This window comes from Mesoplodon bidens (assembly GCF_964165515.1).
Source record: "Mesoplodon bidens genome assembly, chromosome: 7".
Taxonomy (NCBI): domain Eukaryota; kingdom Metazoa; phylum Chordata; class Mammalia; order Artiodactyla; family Ziphiidae; genus Mesoplodon; species Mesoplodon bidens.
The window spans coordinates 108,096,525-108,111,265 of NC_138164.1; the positions used below are offsets into that span (position 1 = coordinate 108,096,525).

General features: G+C 39.5%; 1 protein-coding gene across 3 annotated transcripts in view; it reads left to right on the forward strand.

Annotated features, from left to right (window-relative positions):
• Nucleotides 1-14,741, forward strand: part of RTN3 (reticulon 3) — a 62,274-nt gene that overhangs the window by 15,090 nt on the left and 32,443 nt on the right. The window contains exon 2 of one of the 3 annotated variants that reach the window (XM_081238985.1): nucleotides 10,721-13,039. The exons of the other annotated variants lie outside the window; for them this stretch is intronic. Within the exon in view, the coding sequence (XP_081095111.1) occupies nucleotides 10,721-13,039 (2,319 nt within the window). The remainder of the gene's footprint in view (nucleotides 1-10,720; nucleotides 13,040-14,741) is intronic. 3 annotated transcript variants of the gene reach the window in all.

Below are 14,741 nucleotides of genomic sequence, written 5' to 3' on the forward strand. Positions count from 1 at the left end.
TTTTCTCATCTTGCTTAAACCCAGTGAAATTAAGATGCTTGGCCAAAAAAAAAAAAAAAAGGAAAGTTAAAGTTCAAATTCCTGTGTGAGGTTGTCAAATTCTCACGCTGTATATTTTCTTTCAGATTCCTTTGTTTCTTCCTCTCAGCCTGTATCTCTATTTTCGACCTCACAAGGCAAGTCTGTCATTTTTTGTGTGTGCATTAATAAAAGAAAAATGTTGAGAAAGAGGCTGTAACTGGGGATACGAGGCACAGGTTTTCTTTTGCCCCCAAATCCCCTAAAATAAAAACCAAATCCAAGCCAGTGCTTTCTATTTAGCAGTTTCTAATGGATTTCTCGTAAAGCTTAATAAAATAGAATGAGGCTAGGTGGACCCTTTAACATAGCATAAGCTTTAGGTGTAGTTTTGAGTATTTCTTAAAAATTAAAAACTTGCCCACAGAACTTGGAGTAGATAGAATTGTGGGTCAGAAAACACACCACCTCCAGAATGCATTTGACCTATAGATTTGTGGTTATGTAACTGGTTTGGATAGGTAGTAGATTTGGAAAAACTTTCAAAGTGTGCTTCCACTGAACTAATAACAGTGTCCTAGCTAGAATACTTTAGTGTGAACTTATCTGAGATTCGTCCCAAGAGGTAGGCCAATTCCAAATTGCCTAGGAACATTGAACGTGTCGGTTGAATTTTTGGCAAGCAGGGCTTGTTTTCCTAGAGATTAAGTTGTGGTGTTTTGGGGGGGTTGTTTGTTTTAATGTCAGCCAGTGAGGAAGGGAATCAGAGTTGTTAACTATATGTTTGTAGGGGAAGCACTGCCAAGAACCTGGAAGAGCGAGTGTGCTTTGATTTGCGCTAATAATAAAGTGCTGTTTCATTTGTGATGTTGTTCTCCTCCTCGAGTATAGGTCAATGGAAAAGCATTATTTGAAAAAAGGTAATTAAACTCAATAGATAGGTCTAAGAAGCCTTGTGCAAAGAGTTTATTGTCCTAGCTGGAATGCGAAGTCTGGGTGCTGGTTTGTTAGGAAGACTTTGACCTTATAGGAATAAAAACATAATGGGGGCTTCCCTGGTGGCACAGTGGTTGAGAATCTGCCTGCTAATGCAGGGGACACGGGTTCGAGCCCTGGTCTGGGAGGATCCCACATGCCACGGAGCAACTAGGCCCGTGAGCCACAACTACTGAGCCTGCGCTCCACAGCAAGAGAGGCCGCGACAGTGAGAGGCCCGCGTACCGCGATGAAGAGTGGCCCCCGTTCGCCACAACTAGAGAAAGCCCACGCACAGAAACGAAGACCCAACACAGCCAAAAAATAATAATAATAATAATAATAATAATGGGATAAAATGAACATAGTAAATGTTTTTCAGAGTTTCTGCTTCTTAGGAAACATGATAGATAATTTGTTGCTTTTAATTCAGACTGATAACATTCAGAGTCCCCAACATTTTTATAATGTGCCTCATTGTGTGAATTTGGATATCTTCTGGGTCAAATCATGACCTTTGAAATTAAAAAAAATTGTTTACATTAAAAGATATTTTGTGAATGTTAGAAAGTAACTCAGACATACAAATTGATCCTTGACATCTGGAACCCAACCATATTTATATTTCTAAGGGTTCTTTTTTTTCCTCATGAGAAATTCAATAATTTAGGCAAATAGGTATTACATTTATTCTACTCTGGAAGATAAATCAGTAAAAATATAGTGTAAATAGAACAAATAATTGTATTTTCTCTGTTGTATTTCAGATCTTCTAACATGCATTCTTCATAGTCACTTTTTTCATACAGAGAGGGAATAATTAATATCCTAAATAGTGTAACAATACAACCTAAGGACAACATACCTAATGTATAGAATGTTGAGAAAGATAAGTGTCATAGTTTAAAAAATTACTTTAATCCCTGTTAGGAGAAATTACATATACACTCAGGTAAAATGGAGGTAAATAAAGAGGATTTTTGTAATTAAAAATGTTTAAGTAGGCTTCAGTTTCAGTGAGTATGAGAGTTTGTTAAAGAAAATAGATTCGTCATTCTTCCTTTTTCTTATAGTTATTTTGACCAGTGCAGATTCAGCATAGTGTTATTGTTAAAAGGGTATTGTATTGTAAAGAAGCATTTAAAAATGTCATATCCCTGAAGGTGTTCCAGTGTAGCCTCTATTACTAACATTTGCTCCTGCAAAAAAACATAATGGAAAAGCAACCCAGTTGATGCTCTACTTCATTGGCAGGTCTAGAGATCAGCCTATTCAGTTTTTTGAGGGCACTCCTTGGCAAGTGATTAGGTGTGTTCCAGGGTAGCCAAGTCTAGTAGCTTCTAGTCTGCCTTAATAAAACTAAGGGAAAGGAAGTTGTTGGTGTACTTGGTTAACTGGATTAAAACCCCTGGAGAGAATAGCTAGGACCAGTTCCACCCAACCGCAGGCCTTTCAGAGTGACTGTCACCAGCAGGTACCTTGAGTCCATCATTGGCAGTAACCCAGCTAATCTGTCTCTGGCTTCCATATCCCTTAGCCATTTAGCCTTGAAGGATTGTGCCTTACTTTTATATATCTAAACCATATCAAGTAATATGTAGCAGTAATTATGTAGCAGTAATTAAATAAGACATTTTCATATTTAAGAATGACATTTTTAATCCTGAAATATATACTTATCATTATTGAACTTTAAGGAGATGCATGTATTAAAAGTTGCCTTTTTTTTTTTTTTTTTGGCCACGCCTTGCGGCTTGTGGAATCTTAAATTCCCCAACCAGGGATCGAACCCAGGCCCACTGCAGTGAAAGTGCTGAGTCCTAACTACTGGACTGCCAGGGAATTCCCACAGTTGTCATTAATTTGGACTGAGAAGAAAGGGCAGTTAAATCTTTCAAAAGGAAATTATGTAATCTTTATTAAATTGTACTACCTTGAAGTATACAGCTACTTAAGCTAGTAAATTAAGCTTTTTGAAAACTAACAAATAGATTTGTGATGAGAATATCAATGGAATAATCAGTTCCTTCTTAAATAAGTTGTACTCCTGAGTAGGTGCTTTGCAGTCTTTTGCTTATTGAGTCCTTTTTTCTCATCAAGCAGAGTTTAATTTCAGCTTAATCCCCAAGCATCTCAAAATAGGGGAGTAAATTTTAATGATGTTTTCCTGTACTGTTAAATAAGAATATTAACAGAGGTATAGTTGTGGTATGTGGCCAATTTTTTTTTTTCCAAGCTTTTACTGTGCTCAGTACTTTATGTGAATCATCTCATTTAATCCTCACAGCCAATTTTATGGAGGAAAGGTACTGCCTCTTTTACTAATTGAGGAAACTGGGGTTTAAAATGGTGAAATAACTTGCTCAAGGTCACGCAGTAAGTGACACACCTAGGACTCCACCGTCCATGCGCATAACCACTACCTACAGTAAAGATGATATATTAGTTGTATTTTAGGGTTTACAGGTATTTTTAGAGATGTCATTTTGAGGTTAATGTTAAAATCATGAGAGCAGAAGAGACAGAAATTACTATTTTAACCATATTATTGCTATTAGTGATGTAATTTAGTATCATCTGGGGGATGTACTCCATCAGACACAAAATCAAACTGAAATTTGGTTTCTACTTATGAAATCTTTGAAAAAAAGTGGAGGCTGGAAAATACTACAATTTTCATTAGAAAACATTGGAAGAAAAGTGGGTGAAAATAAGATTAGAGAGGATCTACCCACCATGTAGAATTGGAAGTACATTTGCAGTAATGAATATTTGTGTTCAGTTTGAGTAATGCAGTAGGCATCTGGAATAGGAAGTTAAGCACTGAACTTTGGGGCAAGCGTTGAGGAGAAAAAATATGCCAGTTACAGCCTTTTTTTAAACAAAAGCAAAACATTTTTCTTTGTACAAAAGAGACTTTTTGTTTAGGATCTAGCTTGGCTGCAAAGTGTCTGCTGGCTAACTTCCTATTTTGATGCTTTGGCTGAAAGTTGCTTATACTGTTTTGCACGATAATTTGTCTTTCCCTCTTGTTTTGTGAACATGAGAAAATTCAAGTGTAGAAAAACCTATACCTGAATATTTCAAGCCTCCCTTGTATGACTATGCATAGTATGTATGTGAAAAAGTAACTTAGTGGTTTACTATAGGCTGGCACCCTTTCTTCACTGATGTGTATGCTTTTTCCTTGTTACAGGTATCCTTTGAGTTAAAAGTAATGAATTTCCTGAGGGGGGGTAGTAACCAAATGGTAACTCCAGTATAGCATAATTCTAAGTTATTCACTCTTTTAAGGAAGAAGTCTCATATAACATTCATTATTGCTTACTTGTTTCTAGATCACATTGTGTTTTCATTATTAAGTTATAAAACACTTAAATAAAAAAGTACTAAACCTTTTCCTAAAAGACAGTTTGGGGACTAAGAAACAAAGTAAAGAGAAGGGTGTTTTTTGTTTGTTTTATTTTGTTTGTTTGTTTTTTGCCACGCCACTCGCCACTTGTGGGATTTTAGTTCTCCAACCAGGGATGGAACCCAGGCCCACGGCAGTGAAAGCGCCAAGTCTTAACCACTGGACTGCCAGGGAATTCCCTCAAGTTTAAAATTAGTATATGTACTTTAAAATTAGTATATGGAAGTATTTAAAGCAGGCACAAAAGGATCACCCCTGCCCCATGCCCTACTAACCTGTAAGTTGTGTTCCTGGACAAAGAATCTGTGGTGAGTGAGAGTGAAGAGTGCCAATTTCTACGCCTGTGGAATTTTTACAGGGCTAAAGTTCTGCAGTACTGCTCGGCTTTTCTACCCCTTGAAAACTAATAAAACGCTGTAAAGCTGTGGTTCCCAAACGGTTCATTACTGGCAAACTTGTAATGCAGATCGTTAAGCTCCATCCTACTCGGGAAATTCTGAGTCAGTAAGTCAGAGAGATAGAGCCCATGAAGTACTAGTAGTTGTTCTAAAGTTTGAAAAGGACTATAAAAGCTGGTGCCAAGGGCTGTTTTTTTACTAGGTTGTTAAATTGTTCAGCTAGTTGTACGTTGAACTAAAATATACTTTGATGATGGTAAAGATCATTTGCTGAAACATTTTGTTAAGGAAAAGTTCTTTTATCTTTCAGCATTGACTTAGAATTTTTTATATGTTGGGTTGTATTAAATGTCTTTATCCACATAGTACTTTGCACAATTCTTGGAATGTCATAGGCATTTTGTTTGTATTAGATGATTCAGAAGTTGCATCACCCAAAATTTTGAAGTAGATAAAAGCTCTTTAAATTACTTCCCTTTAGGGCTTCCCTGGTGGCGCAGTGGTTGAGAGTCTGCTTGCTGATGCAGGGGACACGAGTTCGTGCCCCGGTCCAGGAAGATCCCACGTGCTGCGGAGCGGCTGGGCCCGTGAGCCACGGCCGCTGAGCCTGCGCGTCTGGAGCCTGTGCTCCGCAGCGGGAGAGGCCACAACAGTGAGAGGCCCGTGTATCGCAAAAAAAAAAGAATTACTTCCTTTTATTTATGGCTGGTTGGAGGGAAAGTGTCTAAAACTCTAAATGAGGATTTTCTTTATTATATACCACATGAAGGTGGTTGTGATTTGGCACTATGCCTTTTTTCTCTCCCCAAACAAAAAGGCATATGGTCTGGAGTCTCTATGTCAGGAGATACTTTTTTGAGAATATGGTGTTTGGGGACATTTATGGAAGATTTATTAAGTGCCAGATCCTGTTCTAAGCACTTCACATGTATTAACTCATTTAATCCTCACAGCAGTTCTCAAGTTAGGTGCTTTAGTATCCCAATTTTCAATTTTCAGATGAGATTAAGGAACTGAGATTAAGGCCACACGATTAGTAAGTGTGATGAAAGGATTTTGCATCTTTTTGGTTTGTTTGGTGTTTTATTTTTTGGCTGTGTTGCGTCTTCGTTGCTGCGCGTGGGCTCTCTCTAGTTGCGGGGGGTGCTCTTTGTTGTGGTGCGTGGGCTTCTCGTTGCAGTGGCTTCTCTTGTTGCGGAGCATGGGCTCTATGTATGCGGGCTTCAGTAGTTGTGGCATGCAGGCTCAGTAGTTGTGGCTCGCAGGCTCTAGAGCACAGGCTCAGTAGTTGTGGCACACGGGCTTAGTTGCTCGGCGGCATGTGGGATCTTCCCGGACCAGCGCTCGAACCCATGTCCCCTTCATTGGCAGGCGGATTCTTAACCACTGCGCCACCAGAAAAGACCGGAGTTTGCATCTTTTAATAGGAATTTTTGGTTTGGGAGTGGTCTAGAAATTTAGAATATGACTGCTAACTTAAATTCCTAGTCTTATTTAAAATAATATACTTAAATGGAGACTTCTGAATATTTAGAGTTTAAGAAGAAATTGAGTAAGCAGGGAGCTCAGTACTGAAATACATTTGGGGACATTCTCGTGATCATTACGGGGTTATGACATTTTTCACCTCTTACCATATATTGATTCCCTTTTTGACAAGTCTATTAGATGTATAACTCTTGCTTGTTAATAACTAGAATAATGCTATATTTTTGAGTAACTAGACTTTTTGAAAATGAATGTGCACATTAAATTGCATTATAGCAAATAACTAATCTAGAAAATATAATGAGATTTTTGACAGACATGTGTTTTGAGTAATGTTGAAAATATCTTGTAGTGCATGTGAAGGGCTGGATCTTTTGGAAAAGGAAAGGTAGTGGACATTTTCTGAGATGTAAGATAATCCAGAGTTATTCCATCAGGCAGTTTTCCAGCGTATAGTATTTTTAAAAACTAACACCCTTCAAACTCCCTGGAGTTTTCTGCTGTTTTGCCAGGTACAGACTTTGACAACACTAATGACTATTGTGTCATACTGACTAATTGGAAGAATCTTTACTTATGGGAGCTTAGTTTCTAAAGGCTTATTAGATTCTGGTCTTTGTTTTATTTAATGTTTTCATGCCATTATAAGTTCTTTACTTCCAGACCAGTTTTTTCATTGTCTTGGTACAGGTCAGCTCTGTTCAACTTGGTGAGGGTTTCAACTAGCCAAATAAACTTCTTTCCATTTGCTGAAATTCTAAACAAGATAATTATTAAAATTAAAACAAAGATGAGGATGCTAACTTATTTTGCTACATGTGGGAAACCTTGATTGACAGTCATGAGAGCTAATATCTGCATCTCATGATCACTGAGGAATGAATGCAACATCATACTCTGTTTACCCCCTAAACCTGTGCCCTGAAAACACTATCCACTCCAAGTGTTAAGTCACAAAATTATTGTTAGGGAACATGATTAAAGTTCTTTTGTATATATAATAGTTACATCATATTGACAGATCTTCAGTAAGATGCTTGAAGTCTGTCAAGCAGTCATGGCATTCAGTACAGAACTTGTTGTTATTCTGAGAATACGATTGCTAACCTAATCTTCTAGCTTTACCTCAGATTATTATATACCTAACCCGAAACTTTTGGAGTATTAAGAGTTCAAGGAGGGACTTCCCTGGCGGTCCGTTGGTTAAGACTTCACCTTTCAATGCAGGGGGTGCGGATTCATTCCCTTGTCGGGGAGCTGAGATCCCACATACCTCTCAGCCAAAAAACCAAAACATAAAACAGAAGCAATATTGTAGCAAATTCAATAAAGATTTTTTAAATGGTCCACATCAAAAAAAATCTTAAAAAAAAAAAGAGTTCAAGGAAGTTAGAAAAGAAACAAGGCTTAGAAAACTGAAAAGTTTGTGTCCTGACAAAGCAAAACATTTCTACCATGCTTTTTTTTTTTTTGTCCTCACTGTGTGGCTTGCGGGATCTTAGTTGCCTGACCAGGGCCCACGGCAGTGAAAGCACCGAGTCCTAACCACTGGACCGCCAGGGAACCGCCCTACCCTGCTTTTTATGTTTGTAGTACTGTGTGCATTCTTTCATTAGCATTCAATGTAGGTTGCTTTCTTTTTCATTTCATCCAGTCCACCTCCACATCATCATCATTTTACTTATTGATTTTGCTTATTTTCTGTCTCCCACTCTGTATTGTAAACTCCACAAAGGCAAGGATTTTTTCTGTGTTGTTCACTGCTTTTAATCTAGTTTCTAAAACAGTGTTAGGCACGTGATAATGGCACTCAGTAACTACTAATGAATTATTACTAATTCATTTTGTCCACTTGTTTCTGTAAAATGACAGGTCTAAATCTTCTGAAATCTCAGTCTCTATAAAACATATAAGCTGAGCCTTCCCTCTGAGGTGGAGTCAGTTTTGTTCACCTTAAGATTCCATTTCTGTTTGTTTGTTTTTTAAGTTATTTAATTTTGGCCGCGTTGGGTCTTTGTTGCTACGCGCAGGCTTTCTCTAGTTGCAGTGAGCTGGGGCTACTGTTAGTTGTGGTCCACAGGCTTCTCACTGTGGTGGCTTCTCTTGTTGCGGAGCATGGGCTCTAGGCGTGCAGGCTTCAGTACTGTGGCACGCAGGCTCAGTAGTTGTGGCTCGCGGGCTCTAGAGCACAGGCTCAGCAGTGTGGCACACGGGCTTAGTTGCTCCGTGGCATGTGGGATCTTCCCAGACCAGGGCTCGAACCCATGTCCCCTGCACTGGCAGGCAGATTCTTAACCATTGCGCCACCAGGGAAGTCCTCCATTCCTGTTTGAAGGGAGGGGGGCGGTCCCAGTTTTACCTTATTCCAGATTTAGTCCATTGAATGTTTCCTGGTAGGAACAGTCCGCAGTAAATTCAGTAATAATACATAGCTCAGATTGTGGAATATTTCTTTCCTTTTTTCTTTTTTTAAAAATATATTTATTTATTTTTGGCTACGTTGGGTCTTCGTTGCTGTGCAGGGGCTTTCTCTAGTTGCCTTGAGCGGGGGCTACTCTTTGTTGTGGTGCGCAGACGTCTCATTGCGGTCGCTTCTTCTTGTGGAGCATGGGCTCTAGGTGCGCGGGCTTCAGTAGTTGTGGCACATGGCTTCAGTAGTTGTGGTGCACGGGCTTAGTTGCTCCGCGGCATGTGGGACCTTCCTGGACCAGGGCTCGAACCCATGTCCCCTGCATTGGCAGGCAGATTCTTAACCCCCGTGCCACCAGGGAAGCCCTGTGGAATATTTCTGATTTAAACGTAGGCCATAGTTCTTTAAATTTCAGGTTTTTTAAAACATTTTAATCTACAGTGGTGAGCTTCATTTATCCTTAATCCAATCTTGCTGAGTATCCATACTATACAGTGAGAGATGCAAGCCATGTTTACTGCATTAGAACTAAATATGAATTACAGCTTACTGTACTGTCTGTCTCACTGGTACAGTTTGTACCACCAAACTTTATTTTTCCTCAATTTACAAAGACTTTCCCTGCCCCCGCCCCACCCCCGATGATTACAGTTACACTGTTCTAAAAGTCAGAGATCCTATTACATCAGACTCCAGTGATGTGTTAAAATAGGGGAACTTTATCTGGCATTTGGAAACATTTTTATTATAGTGGAATTTTATTTCTTGTAATAAGATATTTCTTTTCATCTTTATAAAATGGTTTTGAATAAATCATAATTTTGCTTTTGTCTGGTTAATTCAGCTTCTCACTGAAAAAGAACATAAGCTGAGTAAAAGTAATCCCTAAGCTTTTTCTCTTTCACATCTTCCTAATTACTCATTCACACTCAAGGAAGGCATTGCTGTCCTGAGCCTACTTAGGTCTCACATCTGACCAAGCTGAATGTTTGATTCATTCATTTGGAACTATTTATTTAAGACCTACTTTGTTCCAACTCCAGAGATACAATAGTGTGTAAGAAAGATAGTGCCTGCCCTTGGGACAGTTGTTTTGATCTTTTCCCCAGTAAAAGCTTCCTAGATTGGTTAGTTGGAAAACAGTGTGGTAAATCAGTGGCTACTGTGATATTAAAAACTGTTAAGACTTAATTAATGTATTACTTTTAGGGGGATATTTTCTGTTTTTAAAAGGATTTCTGAAGTTTACTCTTCTTAATAAAGGAAACCAATTTGCACAGTTCAGTTTTGTTTGAATTGGCAAGGTGGTGCAAGAGATTTTGGAACAGACCAGCCTTTTCAGTGCCCTTTAGTTTAAGACCTTTTCAGTGCCCTTTAATTTAAGACATTGAAGCCATCTGTTCCTGGGGCCCATCTTCCCTATGGATGGAATAGACTACTTCTAGTCTGATTTTTAGACTTAGGAAGGGTCCGCTCTATCTCTGGGGGTGGGAGGGGAACTCTGGTCACTTCTTTTTTTCCTTTTCAGACTGTCAGACTCTTAACAGTGGTTTTATAGAAGGTGTGTGTCCTGAATTGTTCCCCCTACAGATGAGAGCATATCAGTACTTCATAATATCAAGTTGTTTGTTTTATATGGATTACATTGTTTCTGTTGAATAGCTATATCAAATACCAAAGGAAAAACACTTCCCCAGATTATCCATCTTATTATACCCTTCTTTATGCTTTACCATTAAAGGGAAAAAGTAAATTGAAAAGTATTTTGTCGTGAAAATTTTTTGTCTTTTGCAATTTGTAGCATGATAAGCCTTTTCTGTTTCACTGCTGACATTTTTATGCATGTCTTATAGGATAGCTGTTGATCATTGTTTTGTTATAAATTTATGTGTGTGTATATGTACATCCTGTGTGTATATATACGAATTTTAAAATAAAAAGCATGCTGCTTGGCCTGACTAGCTAATGTGTAATTGTACCTGGTAAACAATTTTTTTTTCTTTCAAATTCTGACCATAGAGGGATTGAGCTCTCTTTGCTCTGATGAGCCACCTTCAGAAACTTTGACTTCCTTCTTTTGTTCACCTTCTGAAATATATAGCACTGACCTTACAGTACTACATGGAGAAAAAAGTAAAGTGTTAGGCAGCCAGCCTATTTTAACCAAAGAAAGAAAAGACTGCTTGGCTCTTCTAGATGTGAAAAAGATGGAAAAGCCTCAGGGGACCAGTAAAGACATAGCAGACTCCCCAGTTTCTGTTTCAGAAGGAGTTCACTGTAACCGTCCTTCCATTCCAGACAGTTTCCCAGATCATCCTGCTTTTCTCTCAAAGGAAGTTGGTCAAATGCAACAGCAGATAAATAAAGATCAAGAGTCCAAGAACCCAAATGAGGTACCAAGTAGGGACGATAGAACTGCCTTGGATGCAGATGACAAATTCACTTTGCTAACAGCCCAGAAGCCACCCACCGAGCAGTATAAAGCGGAAGGTATTTGTACATATTCCTTGTCCCCCTCTGAAGTTTCAGGAGTTGGTATTATGGAAAAGGATTCCCCTGAATCACCATTTGAAGTAATTATTGACAAAGCAGCATTTGACAGAGAATTTAAAGACGCATATAAGGAAAACATAAATGATTTTGGTAGCTGGGCAGTGCACACTGATAGAGAATCACCTGCAGACATTTCTGAGTCTAATGACAAAGTATTTCCACTGAGAGATAAAGAAACAGGGCGTTCCCCAGCCTCTGCGTTGCTCACTAGGCAGTTTTCACACACAACTGCAGCATTGGAGGAGGTATCTAGATGTGTAAATGATATGCATAACTTTACTAATGAAATATTGACTTGGGATTTGGTTCCCCAAGTAAAACAGCAGAGTGATAAATCTGACTACATCACAAAAGCTACAGGCCCTGACATGGGTGAATATGTTTCAGAAATTCCAGTTGTAAATCTTAAAAGTAACACTCATCAGAAAATTCCTGTATGTTCTATCAGTGGGAGCACTACTATCCCTAAATCAACAGGTGATTGGGCAGAAACATCTCTCCCGCAGGAAAATGCTACGCCAGACTGTCTCACCTCCACACAGGAAATCCATATCAAAGGTGTGCGAGGCAGTGTGCAAAAAACAGATGACACACTTACAGAGTTACCCGGATCTCCACTTGAGAAATGTGTCTCTCTTGGTTCTGGAGTGGCCACAGTGAAAGTGGTTTTACCTGATGGCCACCTGAGAGGTGAAGTGACCTGGCAGACCTCTGTGTTGGGACAAGTGACAGAGGCTGGTGGTTCTGGTGCGTCTGAGGACATCACAGCAGGTACTTCATTTGAGAGCAACAGAATTCAGGCTGACAAACCTGTTTCCATCCCAAGTGCTGTTGTAAAAACAGATGAAGGAGCAATCAAAGAGAGTCTTAACTGTAATAGGGAAGATAAGACATCTGGAAACCTTGACGGGTCCATCAGTGACTCTGGGCCACGACAAGTTCAGCCTGATATTCTTGGCAGGAGTCCAGCTGGTGAGGCAGCATGTTCACAAGTACCTAATGCGAATGTCATGTCAGAAGATGTGGAGCAGTCAGGCAGTATGAGTGCAGTTGCTCCTGAAAAGCTTGTTGCAGCTGAGAACCCCAAACTTCCTTCAGAAGCACCTCCAAAGGTTTTTAATGGTAAGACAGAATTCTCACGAAATGTGACAGCCTCTTCCTATTTGGAGTCATTGCATGAAAAAAGTGTTCAAGATATAGATGATTCTTCCCCAGAGGACCTCTTTACAGAAACCAGAGAGAAAGGAATAGGAGGTAAAGGTGAAGGAAACACCTTCGAAGCAACATCAGAGAAAACTGAGGACTTTAAAACAGCTCTTCCTGTAGACGTTTTACATGAAAGTGAGTCAGGTGGTTCTGAAATTAAAAACATAGAAGGCAAATACAGTGAACAAAGCAAAGAAACAGATGGGAGTGAGCTTCTGGGTGTTTTCCCTACCCAAGGTACTCCAGTAGCATCTCTTGACTTAGACCAGGAACAGCTCACAATCAAAGCACTGAAAGAACTGAGTGAAAGGAAGGCTGAGAAGTCGGCTTCTGAACAGGATAAAGTAGAATCTCCCGAAGGAATACTCAAGCAGACTTTAACATTTGCTCCAGAATCTTGGCCAGAGAGATCCTGTGATGTCCTAGAACACAAAGATGTCAAGACTGGATCTGATCTCGGGATTTCCAAGAAGCCCACTATTACCAAAGAAGCTACTAGGGTAGATATCCCTTCCAGCCTTAGCAAGACTGGACTGGTAAACAAGGATGTCCTAGCAAGACTTCAGACAGAATTCTCAGGTAACTGTTTACATTAGAAATACTGCATGTGGTTAATTCTGCTATGATTGATTATTTAGAGTGCTATTTTTTTAGTCTCTGATTTATATCACCAAAATTACAGCTAGAATAAAAATATACAGTAAAACGGGAAAACGTAGATTTTTTTAATGGTTGCTTGATTTGTTTTTCTTGTACAAATATTTTCCAAAGCAACAGACAACCTGTTCAAATTAATATTCTCCTAAAGAAAGAATTTTATGGTCCAGTTTTTTCAAGGTTCTCCTTTTCTTGTACGTTGCCCCTAGGGGAGATTGCTGCTTTTAAGAATATCCTAGGCTCTTATTTATTTACAAAGCTTATTTTTAAATCTCCATAATAGTAGCACTGCTTGGCACTTGGGTTTTTTGCTATGGGGCTTGGAAAATCTATTTAGCAATCAAAGATAAAGGAATCCCTGCTGGGAAGATAGTAAATGAAACTTTTAATTAATTTGATCTTACACCGCAGAGATTTTATGCTCTGAAAGTAGGTAACCAGTATTGTAGTACAGCTTTGTGAGTAATACTTAAGAGAACTCGTGCATTCTTCTACTTTGGACCTTGTTTATCGTGCTTCAGGCCAAAACCCAATGTATGGTACTAGAAGCCCTTCCCCTTGTCTTCTGTTTATTTGAGTGATTACTTTGCTAGCGGTTGGCCTTCAGTTAAATTATTTCAAATGCTCTCTGTTCTGGTGTCTTAGAAAGTATAATGAAAAAAGGATATATAAAACCCTCCAAAAGTGACCCGCAACCTCTAATCTGATACCAAGTTCTGCACTTACTGTATGGTCAGTGTTAGGTGCTATGTAGGACTCTGTGGTTTTCCAAACTTTTTTTTTTTTTGCGGTACGCGGGCCTCTCACTGCTGGGGCCCCTCCCGCTGCGGAGGCTCCGGACGCGCAGGCTCAGTGGCCATGGCTCACGGGCCCAGCCGCTCCGCGGCACGCGGGATCCCCCTGGACCGGGGCACGAACCCGTGTCCCCTGCATCGGCAGGCGGACTCTCAACCACTGTGCCACCAGGGAAGCCCTTCCAAACTTTTTAAACAATAGATCCCTTCTTTCAAATGAAATCATATGCAGAGTTATAATATTTAAAACAAAAAATATTTTCATTAGGATAAATTTATAAGTGAGATTATACCATTTACTTTTTTTTTTTTTTCTGTGAAGGTTTAATTATGCAGAGTAAGGAGGGGGGCTCAGTCCTTAGCAGCCACTTTCCTCTCCTCACAGTATCCAGAACACTGCTCAGCTCCTCCTGCAGGGGCACTCCTTGCAAGGAGTGAAGCCCCATGCCTCTCAGAGCTTGTCCCTCACTAACTTGCTTTGCTTGGTAAGGTGCCCTGCTGGTATCTGTGCGTCACCTTCCTTGCTCACGTGGGTCACCTTGAAGCCCATAGTCATGGGCTGCTGCAGAGCCACGGTTGCTGCCCTTAGTGCCTGCAGCAGAAGGGCACTGTTTACTTTTTATAAAGACATTTCCTTGCTGAAGACCATGGGCAGATTATTTAATCTTACTAAATTTTAATCCTTAAAATAGAGATATTAATGGTGCTTACTTTATAATAGTGAGAGGGTTACATGTGAAAATACAGGTAATGCAGGGCCTAGAATATAGTGAATATTCATTTAGCACCAAGTACAGGACCTGGCATATAGTAGGTACTGGATAATTATT